Here is a 20,232-nt window from a genome sequence, read left to right as displayed (position 1 = left end):
GGGGCCCCGCGGCCTCGCCGACGGTCCGGCCCCGGGCCCCGCAAGCCCGTCTCCCCATCTGTCACCCAGGCACCAGGTGATGCCTCCGAGCCCCTGCCACAGCCCCCGCCTGTACCTGGGCCGAGTACTTGGCGCGCAGGCGGCCGGCCTCGCAGCCCTTGTCGCACACCCGCACCTGCCGCGCCTGCTCCAGCTCCCGCTTCAGGCGCAGCCGGGACTCGTTGGCCTCGCGCATCTTCTTCTCGTTCTCTGCCCGGAGGCGCTCGATCTCCTTTCGCAGGTTGCGCTTGGCCTCCGTGGCTTCCCGAAGCTTCTCCTTCTTGGCCACGCGCAGAAACTCCAGCTCCTGGGAGGGTGGCGCACACACCCGGGCTGGGGTCACCGCCCTGGCGCCTCTGCCCCCGCCCCCGCCGCTCCCCACAGCCTCCCCCTCAGGCGTCAAGTGCCACCTGCCTTCCCAGATGCCCCTCGGCCCAGCGCGCTCCAGCCGCCGGGCGTCCTCCAGGCCGGGCGCCCGCTCAGGCTCCCTGCCTCCCTCCTCAGCGCCTCCGCCTCCGCCCGTCCCTCTCCAGCCACCAGAGACGGCCGCCCCCGTGCCACAGGCGCCAGTGAGCACGCGTGTGGGAAATCACGCCTCCAGCAAGACCAGGGAAGGGGCGTTCTGAGCGAGCGCCTGACACACGCTCAGGAGAGACGTCTGGGACCCGGCGCCCCGGGGACCGGCAGGCCCGTGCTGTGCTAGAGCCCACGTGTGAAGCTGCCAGACGCCACCACCACCGCAGAGGTGTGAACTCGCGATCCCGAGTGCGCCGGGCGAGGCCGCAGAGTCGGGGCGGAGGCCCCGCCCGCCCCTACGGAGGCGGGACCCAGACACCCTAGGCCCCAAGCGCCTTCTCGGACAGGAAGCAGTCACTTGAGTGGAATCATCTAGAATCCAGCGTGCCTGGAGCCAGCCGGTCCCGCCCGCTCGCTCGTTCCCTCTCCGACGACACGGGGCTTTAGGGAACGAGCCTCGGGCGGCAGGCCAAGCCCCCGCTCCTCCCCGGCGCCCCGAGCGACAGGCCGGCTCTGCGAGGGGACGGCGGGGCGCACGGCGGCCTCACCTGGTGGAGGCTGCGCTTGGCCTGCAGGGCGGCGCTCAGCTTCTCCTCCTGCTTCACGCGCATCTTCACCACCTCGTGCAGGAACTTCTCTTTGGCTTCCTTGGTGTCCAGGCCGCCCTCCAGGGCCTGCCGCAGGTGCTCGAGCTCTGCCTCCAGCCCGCCGCTCGCGGTGTCCGCGGGGGCGGCGGCCTCGGGGGCGGCGGGCGCGGCGGGCGGGGCGTGCACGCCCGGGGAGCTCAGGTCCTTGGCGGAGCTGGATGAGGTAAGGGACGGGGAGGAGAGGGAGGACAGGGAGGAGGTGACTGCGGACACAGGGACGGGAGGGGAAGCGGACGTCAGCAGAGCGCTCACCGCACCTCCGCGCGGCGCGGCGGCGCCCCGGGGCAGGCGGGGACCCCGACTCACACGTACATTCCTCCCTGCTGTCCACTTCCACCTCGGCCTCCGAGTCTTTGCCGTCCTCCGGGGCGGCCACGGGCGCCGGCGTCTCCGGGGCTCCGGGGGTGTCCACGGCCAGCTTCCGCTTCCGTGGCTGGATGCAGGTGGCCAGAGGCTCGGGGGCCCGGGACACCACGGTGGCACAGGGCGGGCTGCTCACGACCTTCTGTTGGGCCGGCGGTGCCAGGGCCACGTTGGGGGCCACACCCGTCTCAAAGCTCTTGTAGGAGTAAAAGCTGCAGGGGTGGGGGGACCTTGGGGCCACAGGCGTCTGCCCCCCCTCCCCCTCCCCACGGTGGCCAGCACGTGAAGGCTCCCGGTGGGACGCGCCCCCCCCCGGAGGGTGTGAAGGAGGAGGCGCGAGCCAGAGCCCCGGGGGAACTGGAGCACGGCCACTGGCCGCACCCCAAGCAGAAGTTCTGGCCGTGCCCACCCGGACGCCAGTCAACAGGACCCCCGCTTCTGGGACTCCTGCAGGAACGGGGCTAGTTCCACCGCCACGCGGCCCCACGCGGACGCAGGTTAGAGCGAAGCCGCAGGCGGGGACAAAGAGCGCCAGGCCCACAGACTCGGGACCCTTCACCGGCCGTGTTGAGCGCGCACCACCGTGCACTCAGGCGTTTAAGGGGCGCCCGGGAGGGGTGGGTGCCGGTCCTGAGACGCGCAGGGTGACGGCCTCGCTCGAATCACGCGCGCTCTGTCTGAGGACAACTCCGGGCGGCCACGTCAAGGAAAGGTCTCATCCACCGATAATTACTGACCGCCAGCAGCCGGCACGCAGGTACTCACCTGTCTCGAATCAGGGCCGGAAGGTGCGGGGAGAGCTCTTTGTCACTCGCAGAAACCGCAGGGGACCAGGGTCGGAAAGCGGAAAGGCGCTGGCGAGGGTGAACGCAGCCAAGGCTCTGCTGGAAGAGGCGCCAGGGGTCAGAGGCAGGAGCGCAGAGCCCCGTGCCCGTGCCCTCACCTGCCGCCCGCGTCCCCGTACCCACCACCCCCCGTCCTGTACCCGCCGCCCCGCGCCCGACCTTGCTGGAGGAGCTGGCCAGGGTCCGCAGCCAGCCAGACTGTTTGTCCTTCTCAGAAGACGTGGGGACTTGGGAGGGGGCGTCATCTGTTTTTCGGATGGAGGCCGGGGGCTCGGAGGAGACCTGTGAACGACACAAAAGTTGTCACCGGAGCCCCTGAGGGCATCGACGCTCTGAGCACCAGGCGTGTGCGGTGATGTGCGGCCCGGACTCCAGCAGGACAAGCCATTTCCGCGAGAACGGGCGCTGTGGCGCTACCTGTGGGGCTACGGTGCCGTGACCTCCCCCGACGGCCACAGGAGGCCCAGGGCAGGGGGTCCAGGCCGGGCTCAGGGTGGGGACTCGAGGGGACAGCCCCTGGCCACAGCCCCAACAGCCAACAGGAGCCACAGATGCTGACCTCCTCCTGGTGGCCATACTAGGTGGCGGGCAGGCTCACGGGCCAAGTGTGGGGCCAAGTGTGGGGACTCCGTCCCTGGGTCCCCAGTGTTGTGGGTGACGAGTAGAATTTCGACCACTTGCCATCGGCTGGGGGGTGGAGGGGGCAGCCGCCCTCTGGCAAGCTCCCCCAACCCCGAAAGCAAGCATCCTCAAAAAAAAGGGACAAACCCCTTCCACCAAGTGCACAACTCAGCTTTGGGACACAGGCCACACTCCTGCTTTCCTCACACCTTGCTGCTGGAGGCTGGAGAAGCTGCCCCAGACTCCCAGGGACCCAAGGGTCTGTCGGACGTGATGGTGGGCGTGGCCTCCCAAGCAGGTGTCAGAAGGAGAGCCACCTGACGGCACAGGATCCCTGAGGGAGATGGGGTCTCTTCCTGCCAAACAGTCTGCGGAGGTGGACCGTGCCTCCCCCCGGGGCAGCTGTGCTGGGGTCCTGGGGTCCGTACCACAAGGCGGACACACCGTCACCCACCTGAGGCCACCAGGATGATGCCTGACCTCAGGGGGAGCAGGTGCGGGGAAGCCTTGGCCAGGAGGGGGGTGGGGGGATTAATGGGGGAGGGGCTCCTCCCTGCTCTGGAACAGGTGGGGAAATGCTGTATCACAGAACTGGCCCCGGGAGGGAGATGGGGGAGGAGGAGGGCAAGTGGTCAGGCAAGGTGTCCCCCTCATCGGGCTGTCATCACAAAATTCAAGAGACACAGGGCTGACTGGAGCCCGGGCACAAGGCCCCGCGGACCGAGGATCCCAGAGGAAGGGCCTGACCAAGCCCAGCACATCTGCCTGCACGCGGGTTCGCGGGGCACCCAGACCCTCGCGGTGGACAGACAGGCGCGGGGGGGACTCCGTGCAGGGACACACCGGCCTCTGTCCTCACGCAGAAGCAGATGCCCCAAGGCCTGAGGGGGACGCGCCCAGCTCCGGGGAGGCGCTTCAGGGCAAACCCACAGACGGCTGTGGACGGTCTGCTCAGATGCGAAACAATCAGGAAAGAAAGACGGCTTGGTGGCGCTTTTTAGGGGCAAGAGTCCGGTGACGTCTGCCTGCGCGGCCCGGCCGCCTCCGGCTGCCTGTGACAGGGGAGCGGGGGTCAGTCACGCCAGCAGGGGTGGCGCTTCCTGTCGGAGCAGATAGGAGGCCGGGAGGGGAGAAGACAGGCCGAGTTCTCACCGAGAGAAAAGCCGCAGGCCTGGCGCCGGCTCCTGCAGGTTCTGAGAACCCTCAGGGAGACTCCGGGGCGTCACACGGCTCCGGCTACGGGGCCACCCCCACACGCATGGGGCTGGCGGGTGGCGCCCGGCGCCCATTGGCCAGAGCCCATTCCACGCGGCGGGGGAGAGCGGGGCAGGTTCCCGGGCAGGGACGCGGCCGGCCAGCGCACCCAGCGCTCAAAACCAGCCCATCAGTTCTGGAGAAAGGGCCAGAGCCTCCCTCGCCCCCACCCACCCTGAGCTCCGTCAACCCCGGGAGAGGGAGGGGTCTTCCCGGAGCTGGAATGACTCCTCCGAGATTCCTATAGCAAGAAAAACCCCCGTGAGCCCCTTCTATGGACGAGAGAGAGAAGCAGGAAGACAGCTGGGCCAGGACATACCTCTTCGGGCCTGGAAGGCCACTGTCCCCAGCAGGGCACACTTGGGCCCCGGGGACGGCAGATGATCAGGGACAAAACTGCCCAGTGATTCCTACTCCGCCAGAGGTTGGCAAGCAGGTAAGGACATTCGCTTGTGGCTTCTGACCCTTCTCAAGGCCTCCACGCCAGATCCCGGGGGCCCACAGACCTCAAGGCGGGAACAGGCTTCCGGGCCTAGGACACGGCCAGGGCGGTGGGGGGGCCTGCCCCCGGAACCCACTGGTGGCCCCCCACCAAGGGCGAGGGCACGTGTCCCGTGCCACGTCCCGGCACAGGACACGTGTGGTCTCCGGGACAGCGCGCCGAGGGCCATCCCGCCACGGGGCAGCCGCTCCGGCGAAGAGCTGGCCGTGGACGGCACAGGCACACGCCCAGGACTGTTCGGCGGCTGTGCGCGTTCCTCACAGAGGAGGAAAGGACACCCACACGGGGGTCTCGCACGCTTCACGCCCAGGGGCCTCTGCAGGTTTGCAAGACTCGGGGTACGATTTAGGTGTGACCCTGCTACCTGACCTTCACGTCAACGGGGGCCAGGGTGTCAGTCGAGACAGAGGCTCCATCAGACACACACGGAGTGGGATCAGGACGGCTGCCGGGCTCTCGGCCACCACCCAAGACGAGCGCGGGGAAGAGCAGGGTGGACGAGAGGGCCAGTGGCCGCCGGAAGCCGCCACGGCGGCTTCCGGCATCGACCTCGGGGCCTCACGCTCGCAAAGGCCACGCTTCAGCGCCCGGGCCCCAAATGCACAGCGGGACAGCCTGGGCCACGGCCCAGAGGCAGGGCAGGGAGGGAGAAGGTCTTTGGGCCCCACGCCACCGGCTCCCCTACGCTCTGCTGAGAACCCCGTGTTCCAGCAGCACCGGAGCGGGCCTGGGCGCGGAGCTCTGACCTGGCATCTGGGGAACCCCTAGTGGCAAGAGCCCTGGGAGAGACGCCGCTGGCTGTGCCCCACGCGTTCTGGGGGAGCGAGCTCACGACCACTTTGCCTCCCAAGGCTGCCGGCCTTGCCACCCCCACGTACCGCTTTTCGTGTGCCGCCCGCCCTGCACGTCCTTAAAAAAAAAAAAAAAGTTATGTGCAGGACGAGGAGGGGAGGAGACGATCCAGAGGCCGGCCGAGGGCGCCGGCCCAAGGCCCGAGAGCGCAGTCTGACTTCGGGCGGAGCTCCGGCTGCCACAACAGCCGCTAACCATCACGCAGGTACCCAGCTCTGGGGTGACGCACCAGTAAAGACGCAGCTCCCACCCAAGTGCCAGGCAGAGCCAGAGGGACACCCGGAGGGCCCAGCGGCGAGATCGGCACCCACCCCGGCGAGGCCGGGCTGGTCTGCGGGCGTGCACAGCGCCTCCAGCTCCAGCTCCAAACCCGGCACCGGCACCGGGACCAGCACGAGCACCTCCCATGCACAGACGCCACAGGACCGTCTGTACACAGAGCAGCGCTGACAAGGCCACGCCCTGCAGACACGCGGCCTCCGACACACAGCTCACACGGGCGGGGGGGGGGGGGGGGGAACAAGAGCCGGCCTGGGGGGCTGTCCGGCAGGAGACGTCAATCTAAGTCAGTGGGAATAAAGTCACCGTCCCCGCCCAGGTCCACAGAGCCCAACTTTTACTCAGAGGCACTTGAGGGGTGTGTGGATCTTGGACTGAGGATCTGAATGTGACTATCGGGACCGCCTGTCCTACCTGGAGCTGCCCATGTTCCCAGAACCAGAAGCACAGTGCCCGCTGGGTACCGGCCCCGCCAGGGGCACGGATGTCCAGGAGCAAGCGTGTGTTCAGGGGTAAGTGGTGGCTGCAGCACCTGCCCCCACAGCTGAGGGACCGCTCAGGCCAGTGGGGCCAGGGTCTAAGGCTTCCCCCTCCCTTGTCTGAGATGCCTCCCCAGCCCCCACCCCCTCTCTCCGTGCCGTGTCTAGGCACCCTTGGCATGTGTCACAGCGCCAGGCCTCCCCACCGTGGTGGTGTGCACTCAGAGCTCACGAGAGCACTGGATGACACATTCAGCTGGACAGGGTGCGTGGCGCTGCGCCCCCCCCCCCCCCCCCCCCCCCCCCCCCCGCGCAGCCGGGGACTGTCTGGTTTGTGTTTTGGCTGGCCGTGTACCCCAAGGCCAGGAACACATGCCGCCCTGGGTGCCACACGGGGGAGCTGACATCAACTGCCACCCAGGTCCCCTCTGGCCCAACAGTGCCAGGTGCTGGCTGAGAGCATCGTCACCGTAGCCGGCCACTGTGCGGAGACGTCCGTGGGCCCAGAGCTCCGGATCCCCACCTAAGGCGTCCCGACAGAGGAAATGACTCTCGGGTTCCCGAACGCACAGCAGCAGGGCCAGGCCCCGGTGGCTGGGACAGAGCCAGGGACCCACGAGGGCTCGGCGGCAGCGATCGGCTTCACCCAGCAGCAGCAGGCAAGGGGCAGGCACAGCCTGACCCGGTAAGGCTGCAGAGCTGAGCCACAGGAGCCACAGTGGCCAAAAAGCCCTCTCCGGTGGCGTGTGCGTAGGAAGTGACGGCCAGCGCTCCACTGACACATCTGGTCTGACATTGACACCCTTTGCTGCCTCGGGTGCAGAATTCTGGTCACTTCCCCAGGGATCAGGAAAGAGAATGTCGAAGTCACAGGTGGGACGAGGGGCAGAATCCCCAACCTCCCAAGACCCCAGCTCACTGTGGGCTGGACCCCACAGGGCCCAAAAGGACCGAGGACCGATGTCCAGACCCAGGCGAGGCTCCCCAGGGCCCAGGAGGTGAGCCCCTTCCTGGCGTCATGGCGGTGGGAGGACTCACCAGACCCCACAACGACACGGAGCCTCAGACCATGCGCGTCCTCCTGGACGCACGGTGTTCCGCCGCCTGTCGGAACCACGGCCAGGCCACGCGCCATCGGCACCTTGGCAGGAGCAGCTGTAAAGAAGGGCTGCCCGTGGTCTACACGTCCTGCAGCCTTTCAGTGGCCAATCCCCCACGGCCTCCGCACCTGTGCTCCAGCGGAGCCCAGCCCCACCGAGAGTCGCCACGCAGGAGAGTACGGGCAGACCCCGCCGCCTCGACCGCCAGGGTGCTCCCAAGGCAGGGACGGTCACTGTGGGCGGTGCCCCGCTGCAGGGCCTCAGCCCGGTGCTCCCGACACTGTGCTCGTCCACCCTGCCTGTTACGCCTAATTATTAATTAGAAGCCGAACAACAGGTCCTAGCCCTGTCGCTCCCACCGCCAATCGGTGCGGACAGTCCCTGCTTTGAGCCTTCGGACACGGGGCTCTGAGCCAACCTCTGCAGAGAGGGCTCACACACCCCGATCAAAACGAAACTGGCAGATGGAGGTGTGCACCCACCCAGCGGCCCCCGAGGGGCCCTGCTGTCCCAGCGCCGAGCAGCCGGCACCTCTCTCGGCCTGGTTTGGCCACACCAGGGAAGGTCACGGTCGTCGGGCTCACGGATGAATTTCTCGCGGTGCCTGAGGCAGAGGGCGCCGCTGAAGGCCGTGGCACAGGCAGAGGGGCTGGCCTCCACCGCTCTGGGCGATCTTCGGTCTTCAAAGAACAAGCGATTACTCTAAGGTCTGGGGCAGCTACCTGCTGGCAGGCCACACAAGGAGGAGGTGACGGTGCTAAAGGAGGCCCGTCTGTCCGTCACCGCACAGAAAATGAGGGCTGAGGGGCCTGGGGCTCCAGGGGACCCTGCGTCGCCCCTGGGAGCCCTGAAGGCCACAGTCACGTTGTCAGCAGTGGGTTTTGCACGAGAAGCAGCATGCGAACCTGGGGCGGGGGAGGGGGGGGCCGTGGAGCAGGGGCCTCAGACACGGAGCTTCCTGACTCCACATGCCCCCAGGGAGGGAGGGCTGGCTCGCTGCTGCCCCTGAGCAGGACCCTCACACTAAGGCCCACGGCGCCAGCAGGCTCCACAGGGAGATGGCAGAGGGTCCCCAGACAACGCCTAGACACCAAGGAGGCTGCAGCCAGACGGTGGAAAAGGCGGCCTGGAGGCCTCGGCAAACACCGGCGGCCACACGGGGTGACTACTTCCCGTTTATTTACCAGCAAACAAAGACAGGCCTAGAGGCCTAGAGGACCAGAACCGGCACAAATCCACCGCTGAGACCCCCCCCCCCCCCCGGCCTGGGCCTCAGGCAGCCTGACCCTGAGGCCGACTGCGCAGACCTCGAACAGGCCTCACTGGCAAAGAGGCACAGTTGAGACTCAAATGATAGAACGTGGAGAACACCAGACCAGCACCCGGCAAAGCGGCTGCAAGGCCAACAGACGTCACTTCCGCCCAGGCCACCACCACGGACGGCCACGTCAGACACGCCACGTCTCGGCCCGGGAGCGAGGGCGATGCCTGACCCAAGGAGGGTGTGGAGGAGCACCCGGAGTCCCCACCGGAGCCGCCACCAGAGCCACTCGGCAGAGCAAAGCGTCGTCCTGCACGGCGACCGTCAACTTGTTAAAAGGACAGCGCCAACCCCGGCGTCCACCCCCCGCAGGGCCCCGTGTCTGCACGAAGCCAGGGTTTGCTGCCGAGGCCCCGCGAGCGGCACAGTGTGTGGCGGCCGAGATACCGTCAGGAAAGCAGCCGGGCGTCGGGCAGGCCGTCGGCCTCTCGACGGAGCCGGCTTCCGTTCTGCACGAGCGGACGGCAGAGCGGGCACCCGTGCCAAGAGACTAACCTGAGGGGCTCGTCCCAACTCCCTCCGGGCAACGGGACCCCCACGGGAAGTTCACAGAGCCGGGCGTCCGTGCCGTAGTGCAGGACACTCCTGCCCGCGCCCCCTCCGGCCTTCCAAGGGCCCACGACGCAGCCTCGGGTCTGACCCGCGAGCAGCTGCCCACACGCGGCCTCGAGCCACGGTCGCTGGAGCGGTCAAGTCGGTGCGGGACAGTCCGGAGGCCTGGGGCGGCCGTGCCAGGAGGCGGGCGCAGTCTCCTCAGACACCCAAGGCCGTTCTGCTCCCAGCGGAGGGGTCTCTGGGAGGTGCCCACAGCGCCAACGTGTCCCGCGGAGGCTGAGGCCCGGGGGCGAGGTCACCGGCCGCCCGTGCGCACGGCCGATCTCGTCCGGGAGGCCGGGATGACAGGCCGCAGGGGCACACCCCCGGAGGCCGCGCTACCCGGTGGTGGCGTCACCCACACGCTCACGTTCTAGAAATGGAGAGAACGGCCACCAGGAGAGCCACGTCCTGTGTGGACGCTCCCGAGGGCCACCAGTCACGGGCAAAAGAGGCCGAGTGCGGCGCGAGATCCCGCTTCCGGGCCGGCTTCTTTCGGAGCCTTTCTGCGGCGCCGCCACCGCGACCGGCTTACGTGATCACCTCTGTGGCTGCGAAGCGTCCCCAGGAGAGGGCGCGCGCGACCCCGGCGCCGTGTCTGCTTCTCACACGTGCGCGGCGCTCTCCGGGTGGAGACGGCCCACGCCGCTGGCCCGGCGCCCCTGTGGGGGCCCCTTCAGGTTCTCGTGCCCGAGACCGCTTCCGGGCGGCGTCTCTACAAAGAACGGCCTCCTCGCACCGGCTCGGAGGAAACTCCGGGGCTTCGAGGTCTACGGAGCGGGGGGGCCGCGGACGCGCGCCGGGGTTTCTGGCGGAGCCGGGGACGCGGCCACAGCCCCAGCCTCCCCGACGGCCCACCCGCTCAGGTGACACCGAAGCACGAGGACAAGATAGAACAGGAAAGCGGAAATTCATCGAGGTCGAGACCTCTCTGGGCTTCAAAGGATGCCACCAAGAACGTGGAAAGACCACCACAGAAAGGGAGGAAACGACGGGCAAATCAGGTACCTGATAAGGGACCGGGATCGGAATTCACGAAGAACCAAAACTCAGCCAGGTACCTCACTACGAAAGGGGCAAAGGACGGGACCAGACCTCCCGCCGAACGAGACCCACGACGAGCACGCGAAGAGGGTCGGCACCACGGCCATCAGGGAAACGCAAATGAAAACCGCACACGCTGCCGCCGAGGGAGGGAGGGGGGCCCGGAGCGTGGGGGGCGCCCACCGACGTGACCCGGGGGCCGCGCTCCTCAGCGAAGCCCCGAGAGAACCGCGAAGACGGGCCCAAAGACCGTCCGAGTGACCGACCGTCCACGCCGTCGAAAACGTGCGTGTACCCGTGAGTCCCCACGACTGAACGACCAGGCCTCACCGTTCACACGGACACGGGTCCACACGTATCTCGTATATTCCGTGTATCGCACGCTGCGTCTTACGATAAGGTAGACTACGGGAAACAGCGCTACTAAGAAAATCAAAAGGAGGAGGAAAAGCACTTGCGGGTCTGTATCTGTCGATACCGATACCGTAGTCCCGTGGACTGTGTACAAGACGAACCGTCCCTCGGGACCTACATCGATGTTGTCTTCCGTGACAGGAGACACTGCAGATGTCACACGCGTTACTAGCACTGACACCAAAGATGAAAAGGTGGTGTGGAAAATAAATTCGTACGTATTTACAAGCATAACGATGCACACACTGATTACGAAGCAGACGGGACCGCTTTCCGGCAGCCTGGCCAGGGCACAAACGTAGGAATCGTCACGAAGCTTTTTATGGCGTCTAGGATTACAGTCATATTCTTTTTTTTTTTTTTCTTAAGCGTACTTACTTACTTTGAAAGACAAAGCGAGCAGGGGAGGGGCAGACAGAGGGACAGAGAATCCCAAGCGGGCTCGGCACTATCAGCGCGGAGCCGGATGCGGAGCTCGAACTCCCAAACCACGAGGTCACGACCCAAGCCGAAGTCAAGAGTCCAACACTTGGGGCACCTGAGTGGCTCAGTCGGTTGAGTGTCCAACTTCGCCTCAGGTCACGAGCCCACGGTTCGTGAGCTCGAGCCCCACGTCCGGCTCACCGCAGTCAGCACGGAGCTGGCTTCGGATCCTCTGTCCTCCTCTCTTTCTGTCCCTCCCCCGCTCACGTGCTCTCTCCCAAAAATAAAATGAAATAAGCATTAAAACAAAAAAAAGAGTTGGACACTTAACTGACTGAGCCACCCAGGCGCCCCCAGTCATAGTCTTACTATAGAACTGGAAACGCTGTTCCACTTTTAAGACCGTTTACCAGTGATGGCAGGACAGTGTGCAGTCTCTCCAATTAGGAGACAGGGGACAACTACGCTAATTCTCCGAAAGCAAAGTTACAAGACAGTAAGCCAACTAACACATGACTGGTCTTGTATTAAGTATCACTCCGCTCGTGGCTGTGTAAGGAGAGGCTGTGAATGGCACCATGTAGGGACTATGTCGTGTGCATACGTTTTGATAAATGTTAACTTTTTATAGACTTGTGAGTTTTATTGCAAAAATGATAAAACAGACCAACATCTAAATATATCGCATGCATTCACAACATACCTAACTTTTTAATTTTTTCTGTATCTCCAGGCTACATGGCTCATCCACAAATTTTCCAAACTGTCGCACATCTCCAAAAATTTTTCCAACGTGGTTCTTGAGTAAAAACCTGCACGTAAGCGGACCCGCACGGTTCAAGCCCGTGTTGTTCAAGGGTCACCCGTACTAGGATTCTGCAAGGTGTTACCGATGGAGCAGTCTAGATAAAGTATACAAGAGAACGTCTCTGTTATTCCTTATGGTCGCGTCCATCTACAATTATCTCAAAGAAAAAGATGATTAAAAATATACAAGGTGTGGAGTGCCCGGTGGCTCAGTCGATCAAGCGTCTGACCCGTGCTTTCGGCTCAGGTCACGATCACGGCTCGAGGGATCGAGCCGCACGTCAAGCTCCGCGCTGACAGTGCGGAGCCCGCTTGGGATTCTCTCTCTCCCTCTCTACATAAATAAACATTAAAACAATTATTTTAAATAAAAACAAAAAAAGCAAGCCGCCGCGTGACACTAGGATGGCTACACTTTTTTAAAAGAGGGGCAGGACAAAGCGCTGGGGACGCGGTGAGAGATCCGGGCCTCCGTGCACCGCTGGCGGGAAGGTGAAGGGCTGTGGCCACTGCAGGACAGTTAGGTGGTTTCTCACAAGGTTAAATAAAGAATTAGCCTCTGACCCGGCAAGCCCGGTCCTGGGAGTCCACTCAAGATTACTGAAAACGTACGTCCAACACGAACACTTGCACACGAGTGTTCACACAGCATGATGCGCCGCAGCCGGCGCGGAGACATCCCACACGCCCTCCCCCCAGAGGAGCGGACCGGCAGGTGCACGGCCTGGACCCGCGCTCCGCCTCACAAGGAGCGAAGCCTGGACGCGCACGACGCTCAGGGAGAAGTCCACACCGAGGGCCCCACGCCTGCTGTGTGACTCTGTTTCAATGAAACGCCCAGAAGAGGCGAATCCACAGCCAGGAAGCGGAGTGGTTGCTGGGTGTGGGGGGAGGGGAGTGAGGGCGCCCGAGTTTCTTTCTGCAGTGACGAGAATACTCTAGAAGGTGATAATAGCGATGGTTGCATACACTAAAAACCAGCGAACCGTACTCTTACAAAAGGTGCGATTTCTGTTACATGAATTATATCTCAATAAAACTATTATTAAGAAATTCTAAAAAAAAAAAAGTGAAATGAACCGTTGGCTGAAAACCCAAACCACCAAGGTCAATGGTTTTCCCCGGCTCCCACCCTCCCAGCAGACAGAGTGAGCCGCTGAGCAGGACACGGGCACGACCCCTCCAGGACCAACGGGTTCCTCGCCGCCGCCGCCGCCGCCGCCGCCACCACCACCACCACCACCACCACCACCACCACCACCACGTGGCTTCCTCCGAGGCTCAGGTCCCACACACAAGGCCCGTGCGGAAAGGAGCGCCCGTCACGGGTCAGGGAACGTTCCGGTCTGGCCCCGTCCCAGCCACAGGATGCCCCTGTCTGAGCCGTGGGCGGAGGGGCGGCAAGGGCTCCATGACAGGCGGGGTGGCCTGGCACAGACCCTGGCCTGCTCCCACTGCGCCAGGACAGCGGCCGGCGGGGCGGAGGGGCTGAGCCGCCGGGACTGCAGGCAGCTCTTGGGAGGGGAGGAGAGTGCGAGGGGCAGCCGGCTCAGGGAGACGGGGGGACACGGGCTCCTAGAGGCCACTGTGCGCCGGGCAAGGGCCAGACATCCTATGTGAGCTCCGGGCGAGGCCTCGGCGCCCAGCTGGGCAGCCAGGGCGACTCCAGGATGACAACGTGGCCCTGGCCACGGCTGCGGGGTGTGGTGAGGGTGTGCTGCGCGCAAACGCGGGGGCTCAGGGCAGGAGGGGGTCCACGAGGCTCCCGAGGCCCACCTGACCCCCACCTCCCCAAGCCCCTGCGGTCTGGTGTCCCGGACGGTGGGCACCGCGGGAGCCCCACCCCGGCTGGCTCGCTCAACCTGGCGCCAATCCCCAGACGGTGCCGCTCGAGACCACCACGCACAGCGCCAGGCCCGGGCGAACGTGTGCGTGACCCCTGCGCCACCCGAGGCGCCCACCCTCACGCCGTCGGGTCAGCATCCGCTCCCCTCCCCTCCCCTCCCCCACCAGCGCCCACACTAACAGTCCCTCGTCTGTGCCCCGACCCTCAGTTCCCGAAGACCCAGGGCCGCGGGGCTGGCACCTGGGGGCAGCCTGCTCAGAGGACCCCTCTGTGGGGCCGTCACTGCCTCCTGAACCACGCACAAGACAGAGCAGTGCTCGGCCCAGCCTCGGGGACCCCGCACCGTGAGAACGCGCCTGAAGTTCTCGCAGATCAGCAACGTCGTGTCTGACTGCGACGGAGCGTTTTTAGCAGGTAGAGATGTCACAGGAAAACCACATCTAGGAGCCTGAACACACGCAGCCATTTCCTAGACGCTGAATTAAAAACCAATTCTTTTTCAACAGGCAGATTTTAACGCAATTCAACCACTAAGTGACATGTCCAACTGGAAACCGGCTGCACGTTTAGAGGCGGGTGAGGCGGGGCCCGGCGTTTGGGTCGCCCACAGGTTCCAGGGGACCGGAACCTTCTATCACATCAACCTCACCGAGACTGCCACAGCCCAGGGACGAGAGCCCGTGGGCTTCACCCTCCGGAGCAAGGCCACAGGGGGCGCAGGGCTGGGGCTCTGCGGGGAGCAGAGGGGGCCAGCGGAAGTGCTGGGGGCCCGACTGTCCAACTCATTGTGCGGTTTCCCATCGCTCGTGGGTCAGCAGGAAAAAGCCAAGACCGCAAAGTGAGAGACGGAAACTCTTCATAGAAACATCAGCAAGGAGACCGTCAGGCGGAGACCCCCACAGAACAGGGCGGGGTGGGGGGCACCCTGCCACGTCCGCTTCTCAGCCTCACGGCGTCGAGGGGCCCGGAGTCGTCCTCCACAACCACTCCAAGCGTCACAGTCTTCTCTGACACAGCACGACACCCCCGTGACATGGGGCTGAGCTCAGGAGGAAAAAAGCCCAAGCGCCCGGGACCAAAGACGAAGAAAACCCTGTGATGCGTCAGCCACGCTAACCCAGGGTAGCCCGCGGCGACCACCAGGGGCAGACCCCCAACCGCCTGTACCGGGAGGAAGGAGACCGCCGAGTCCCCAGCCCAGCCGGGACTGCGGAACGGACCCGCGAGGACCTCCGAGAGCCCCCGGCGGAAGCTGAGATGAGCGGAGTCCGGGGCCGGCCCCCGGCCCCCGCCCCAGACGCAGGGAGCGGGCCGGCCCCCAGGGCCCCGTCCGCTAGAGCAACGGGTAGAAATGCTGTAACAGCCCTAGCTCAAAATGAGTAAACACGCAAAGAAAAAAATGCGAGAAAAGAGTAAGACATCAAAAAAGATCACACAGATTGGAAAAAAGCAGAACTTTCCAGAATAAAAATAGTTCTCAAGGAAATTATTCAAACGCAGCGCAGAGAAAAACGAGATGAAAACATGAGAGGTGGGAACAGACGTGAAGACACGGGGAGGGATTCCAGGAGGAGAGAGCGGGGACGGCGGCCAAGAACCTTCCGGCACTGGGGAGAGGCAGGCCCTCAGGTTTCAGAGGTGAGGCAGAAGGGGGACCAGAATGGAAGTCTGACACTCCAGGTTCAAGGTCAACACCGTCATGCCACCACCGACAAGTTCAAGTGGGCGCGTTTCTGGGGCCATGACGTGTGGGGACACATCAGCATCCGACGTGGCAAATCCCCACAGACGCGGGGGCCCGTGACGGAAGCTGGGTCCTGAGAGCAACGGGAACAAATGTCCCCAACACATGCCCTCCGGCGATCACGTGGCACTCTCAGTGGGTCCAGGGGTCGGCACATCCTTGAGCACAAGGACATATGAACATGGGGGGACTCCAGTCACACCTGCCTGTCCACGGACAGGCACAAAGTGGGCAAGAGGCAGCCTGCGACGCACCGCCCACAGCCGCCCCGTGCTGCTGGGATCTCCCTCCGTGGGGCGTGCTGGGCTCTGCGACGGGCAGGGAGCCCCCCGCCAAACCCCCCGGGGAAGAGCCCACCAGGCACAGCACGGGATGGCGTCCTCTTCCCCGCCCGGCCTGCGATCCCTGCTCGGCCCCTGAGCAGGGGCAGGGCCTCCTGGCCCATCATGTCCTCTAACGGGACAGGAGATGCTCTGTGACAGAGTTCCACCGTCTCCTACGGGTAAACTCTAAATCCCCAGCCGGAGCCACCCTAAATCAGCCCCAAGATCTACATTATGGACTGTTCCTGAAGATTTTACAGTTCTAGAATCTGCACAGCTATTTTTATAAGTACCATTAATATTTTCCACGGGATAATTCATGTTTCATATTATACTTAAATTAACCTATTTCTGATTATTGTGGTACAGGGGAAGCAGATTAAATTTGCAAGACAACGCCAAACCTCAAAATGAAGTGAAGATAGCAATTTTAAAGATTCACCTTGATCTTTTAAAAAAAATTAAGTAGGTCAACTCTTCTGCGACTTCCACGCTGTTGAGAGTAAGCCGGTCCCCTCTAAGGAAACGCAGGTACCGACTGCTAGACCTCGCTCGCGCCCCTCGCCCAGGAGTCGGACCTCACTAGGCCCAGAAACCCTCCTCGCCAGGGCTCTGACACTCATGGCACCAGCTGGTACTTTCCTTCCCCAAGGACGCCCAGACCCCTGCCGCTCCTGGCCTGGCACCACGATGGAAGGACGCTCCAGGCTCCAGGGCCCGCCGGGCTCGGGGATCACCTACCGGCCGGTCTGTCAAAACACAAAGAAACCCTCAAAAGCAGAGGGCGGCTCCGGGAGGGTTGGGGGGCCCATACGCCGTTCCTGCGGCCCAACTGCTCTCAGGAGGGGAGGGGGAGGCTCACCTCCACCGGGCCAGGGGGTCCGGGACCCCGATCGGAGACGCCCACCGGAGCCAAGACGGAGAATGGGTTCCCACGCAGAACATCCATCCTGACCCCGTGGGCCCCCCACGCCCCTGCAGAACCTCACCGGTAGCATCAGAAGGTGCGTGGGGGGTGCCCAGGGGGACAACGTCGGGGGGGGATGGACCCTCTCCTCAGCAGTCACTGGAAAGTGTCGGAAGGACTGAGAACAAAACAGAACTCCAAGAACAATGAAGCCATTCTGAAAATCGATGGTTTTTGTTTCAGGGCTTATTTTAATGCTCCCCAATAATCTTGTTTTGGGGGAGCTGGTGAGCAGGAGGGTCTTTCCCCAGCACCCAGCTGTCACGTCCGGCCTCCCGCCCCCACCAGAGACGACGAAGACAAACATGCCCTCCATCCAGAGTCACCAGAGTCACTGCAAACGCTGCACAGAGTGCGGGCCGCAGCGGAGGACGCGCGGCTCCCCCGGCCGGCTGGCTAAGAACCGGGGCGGGGGGCCCGTGCCCCACGGAGGCCCCTCCGGAAGGAGGGCCGCCCCTCCTCCCCCACCGGCCTCCGCACAAACCACCAGCAAACTCGGGTGGCCCTAGCAGACCCAGCCCAGGAAGGGAGGGCCAGGGGCAGCACGGCCTGCAGCTGCCCGGGAACCTTCCTGCGGACACCCCAGCTGACCGCGGCCCCTGGCCGCCCTGGCCAGTCCCTGCCTCTGACGTGGAAGCAACAGGGAACGCTGAAGGCAGAGAGGGCAGCGGCCACCTCCTCCTGCCTCCTGACCCCCCCCACCCCTCCCCCACCGGGGGCTCCCGTCACCAGCCCCTTCTCTCGCCTCCCGCACCTGCCACCAGGACGTGCGTGGGCCCCCGTGGTGCTGCCCCCCTCACCACCTGTGTGGTGTCTCCATCGCCTCCCACGTGGACAGCGCCCTCCCTGCAGGTCCTGGTGACCCTCTGACCTTCAGGGATCTGCAAGCCCTGTCTGGGGTGTGGACCCCACACAGCCCTCGGCTGCTCTCCTTCAATCTACGGGTGACCTCCCACACGCCCCCATCACCTGACCTTGTGCTCAGGACAAAAACCACATCCCTGATTCACACTGACGCCTGTCATGCTCACACAAGGAACGTGGGCGAGCGCGTGTGCGTGTACGTAGTGTGTGCACGTGTGTGGGCGCACGCATATATATCCTGCGTGGGCGCGAGGGCGCACGTATGTATGTTGTGTGCAGGAGTTTGGGCTCACACATGTACAGCGTGTGCGGGCGCGTGGGTGCGCCCCTATAGGACGTGTGCGGATGTGCATCTGTAAGGTGTGTGTGGGCGTGCGCACGTATGTCCAGCGTGTGCGAGCGTGTGAGGGCGCGTATACTATGTGTCATGTGACCTGTCATCTGTCAGAGGTGGAAGGCCTCAGAGAAGAGGCGCCGGGCGAGAAGGTACTTTGGGGGTTGATACGGGGTGTGGGTGACGCGGTCTGAAACGAGGGGATCCCGACGACGACTTCAAGGAGGGGTCAGGTCAGCTCTGCCCCCACCCCAGGGGCCTAAGGGGCCTCTCACAGAGCAAAACGTGAGAAGACGCTTCTTTTGAACACAAAGCAGTCAGGCTGGCAGGGGCAGGGTCACAGGTGGCCCTGGAAAGACAGACACCCCCTCACGTCCCTGCAGAACATCGGCCCAGATGCCGGCCAAGGGGCGGACGGAGACGCCGCTGAATCCTCAGACCCAGCCAACACGGAATTCAAGCCGAAGCCACACCCGCAGGCCTCGGGGACCCGGCGGCCTCCTGCCTCTGGCCGCCTTCCAGTAAACAGCCTTCTCACTCCTTGAAACTCTCAACCTGACGCCAGCCACAGGTCTCAGGACGCCGGTGCCTCTCCCAGGACCTTGGCCAGGAGCAGAGGGGAGGCGTTTAACCTCAGAGAAAGGAACCGGCAGGCAGACAGGACACGCGAGAGGCGGCCCTACCGCAGTTTCTGACCCCCGAGGCCACCAGCCCCACGTGAGGGCTGTGTCCCCGGCCACGCACCTCTCCAGGTGCCATCTCACCCCGTCACCCACCCCTGCAGGAGCAGCAGCTGGGCCTGGAGAGCCAGCAAGCCCAAGCCTGCCAAGCCTCCGTGCAGAGAAAGCCTTCCATCCGCTCAGCCCCTCTTCCCACGCACAAAGGCTCCAAGGCTCAGCACCCTCGATGAATTATGCATAACAGCTCGATTATGACGGAGCCGCGGGAGGGCTGGCGTGGGGGCCCGGGAGGGGGGAGGAGGAGGAGGAACCTGGCGGCGGGCATCCTGGAGGAGGGGGCAGAGATACTCCCGGCCCAGCGGGGCGGCCGCATCTGCGTGCGCGCCTGCAACATGGGCACAGCGCTGGCTGGTGCACTGGTGGGGTCAAAGGACAAAGAACTCCAAACTCCAGCCCACGTCTGGATCCCAGATCCTGGCTGGCTACCACCTGACTCCCAAGGGCCCTGCCCCAACCCCAAGAGGCCAACTACCGCCAACCAAGTATGACCTCTGACTCCATCCAAGCACAGAGGGCCGCTGCTAGCCCTGGGCAGTGGTGGGCAAGCCCCCCGCCGCGGGGTAACCGGAGGAGACGCAGGGCCCCACCGGCCCCGGCCCCACGCCTCCCTCCCTAACGCCCAGGAGACACACACGGGAACGGTGACATCCGAGGCACTTCACCCACCAGACCTGCATTTCCGTGGCGACCCTGCAGGCAATTCACCCTGCAAGCCACCAAGAGCGAAGGCTTCAAACCAAGTAGCGGGCGAGAAGGATGAGGCATCTCTGCTCTAAAACAGCCCCTTGGCTGCCCCCCCCCCACCCCAGGATGAAGCCTGCAGCTAACGCACACTCAGGGGAGGTGCTCCCTGCAGTGTGCTAGAGGGGGTGGGGAGCACTGCCTGGCTCCAGGCCCTGCGTCCATGGGGCAGACCCAGCAGTCCCCCTCGAGGCGGGGCCCGAGGCACAGAGTCCGTGGGTGATGTTCAAAGGAGCCTAGGTGCCCACCCCGGGAGATCACCACTTCCCTCGGGCCACGAAACTTCTCCTGTGCGGAGCCAACACTTTCCAGTCTTCAGGGTCTAATAAAAACACATCCCCAAGTGGCGTCCACTCAGAACAGGAAAGTCCGCCAGGCCCCCCAGAGCCTAACGCTCACATGAGGAGCGGAGCACCCCTGGCCTCCACAGCAGCTCCGGAGGCAGGGGGAGGGTGGGAAAGAGGGTCTGGGGAGGCCTGCCCTCTGGGTGCTCGCAAGCTGGGCCTCTGATGGTTTCTTAATCTAAAAGTTAAGACATTCCCCCCGGCTGGCTCCAGGGGCAGGCAGTGCGCT

General features: G+C 64.3%; 1 protein-coding gene and 1 long non-coding RNA gene across 5 annotated transcripts in view; one reads left to right on the top strand and one right to left on the bottom strand.

Moving 5' to 3' along the window:
- SKI (SKI proto-oncogene) overlaps positions 1 to 20,232 on the bottom strand; it is a 69,837-nt gene that overhangs the window by 3,840 nt on the left and 45,765 nt on the right. Inside the window, exons 2-6 of one of the 4 annotated variants that reach the window (XM_023257965.2) lie at positions 2,570 to 2,692; positions 2,331 to 2,449; positions 1,509 to 1,777; positions 1,104 to 1,405; positions 116 to 346 (exon numbers count right to left, since the gene is read on the bottom strand). In XM_023257965.2, the coding sequence (XP_023113733.2) occupies positions 116 to 346; positions 1,104 to 1,405; positions 1,509 to 1,777; positions 2,331 to 2,449; positions 2,570 to 2,692 (1,044 nt within the window). The remainder of the gene's footprint in view (positions 1 to 115; positions 347 to 1,103; positions 1,406 to 1,508; positions 1,778 to 2,330; positions 2,450 to 2,569; positions 2,693 to 20,232) is intronic. The other 3 variants (XM_023257967.2, XM_023257966.2, XM_023257968.2) reach the window with 3 other exon arrangements.
- On the top strand, positions 3,698 to 13,200 carry LOC102901119. Its single transcript, XR_006583827.1, has 2 exons — positions 3,698 to 4,721; positions 12,027 to 13,200. It is a non-coding gene; the product is annotated as an uncharacterized LOC102901119 (long non-coding RNA).

Source organism: Felis catus, chromosome C1 (assembly GCF_018350175.1).
Source record: "Felis catus isolate Fca126 chromosome C1, F.catus_Fca126_mat1.0, whole genome shotgun sequence".
Classification (NCBI taxonomy): domain Eukaryota; kingdom Metazoa; phylum Chordata; class Mammalia; order Carnivora; family Felidae; genus Felis; species Felis catus.
The sequence above is the reverse complement of the archived record's forward strand: the minus strand, read 5'-3'. Positions and strand labels throughout refer to the sequence as shown.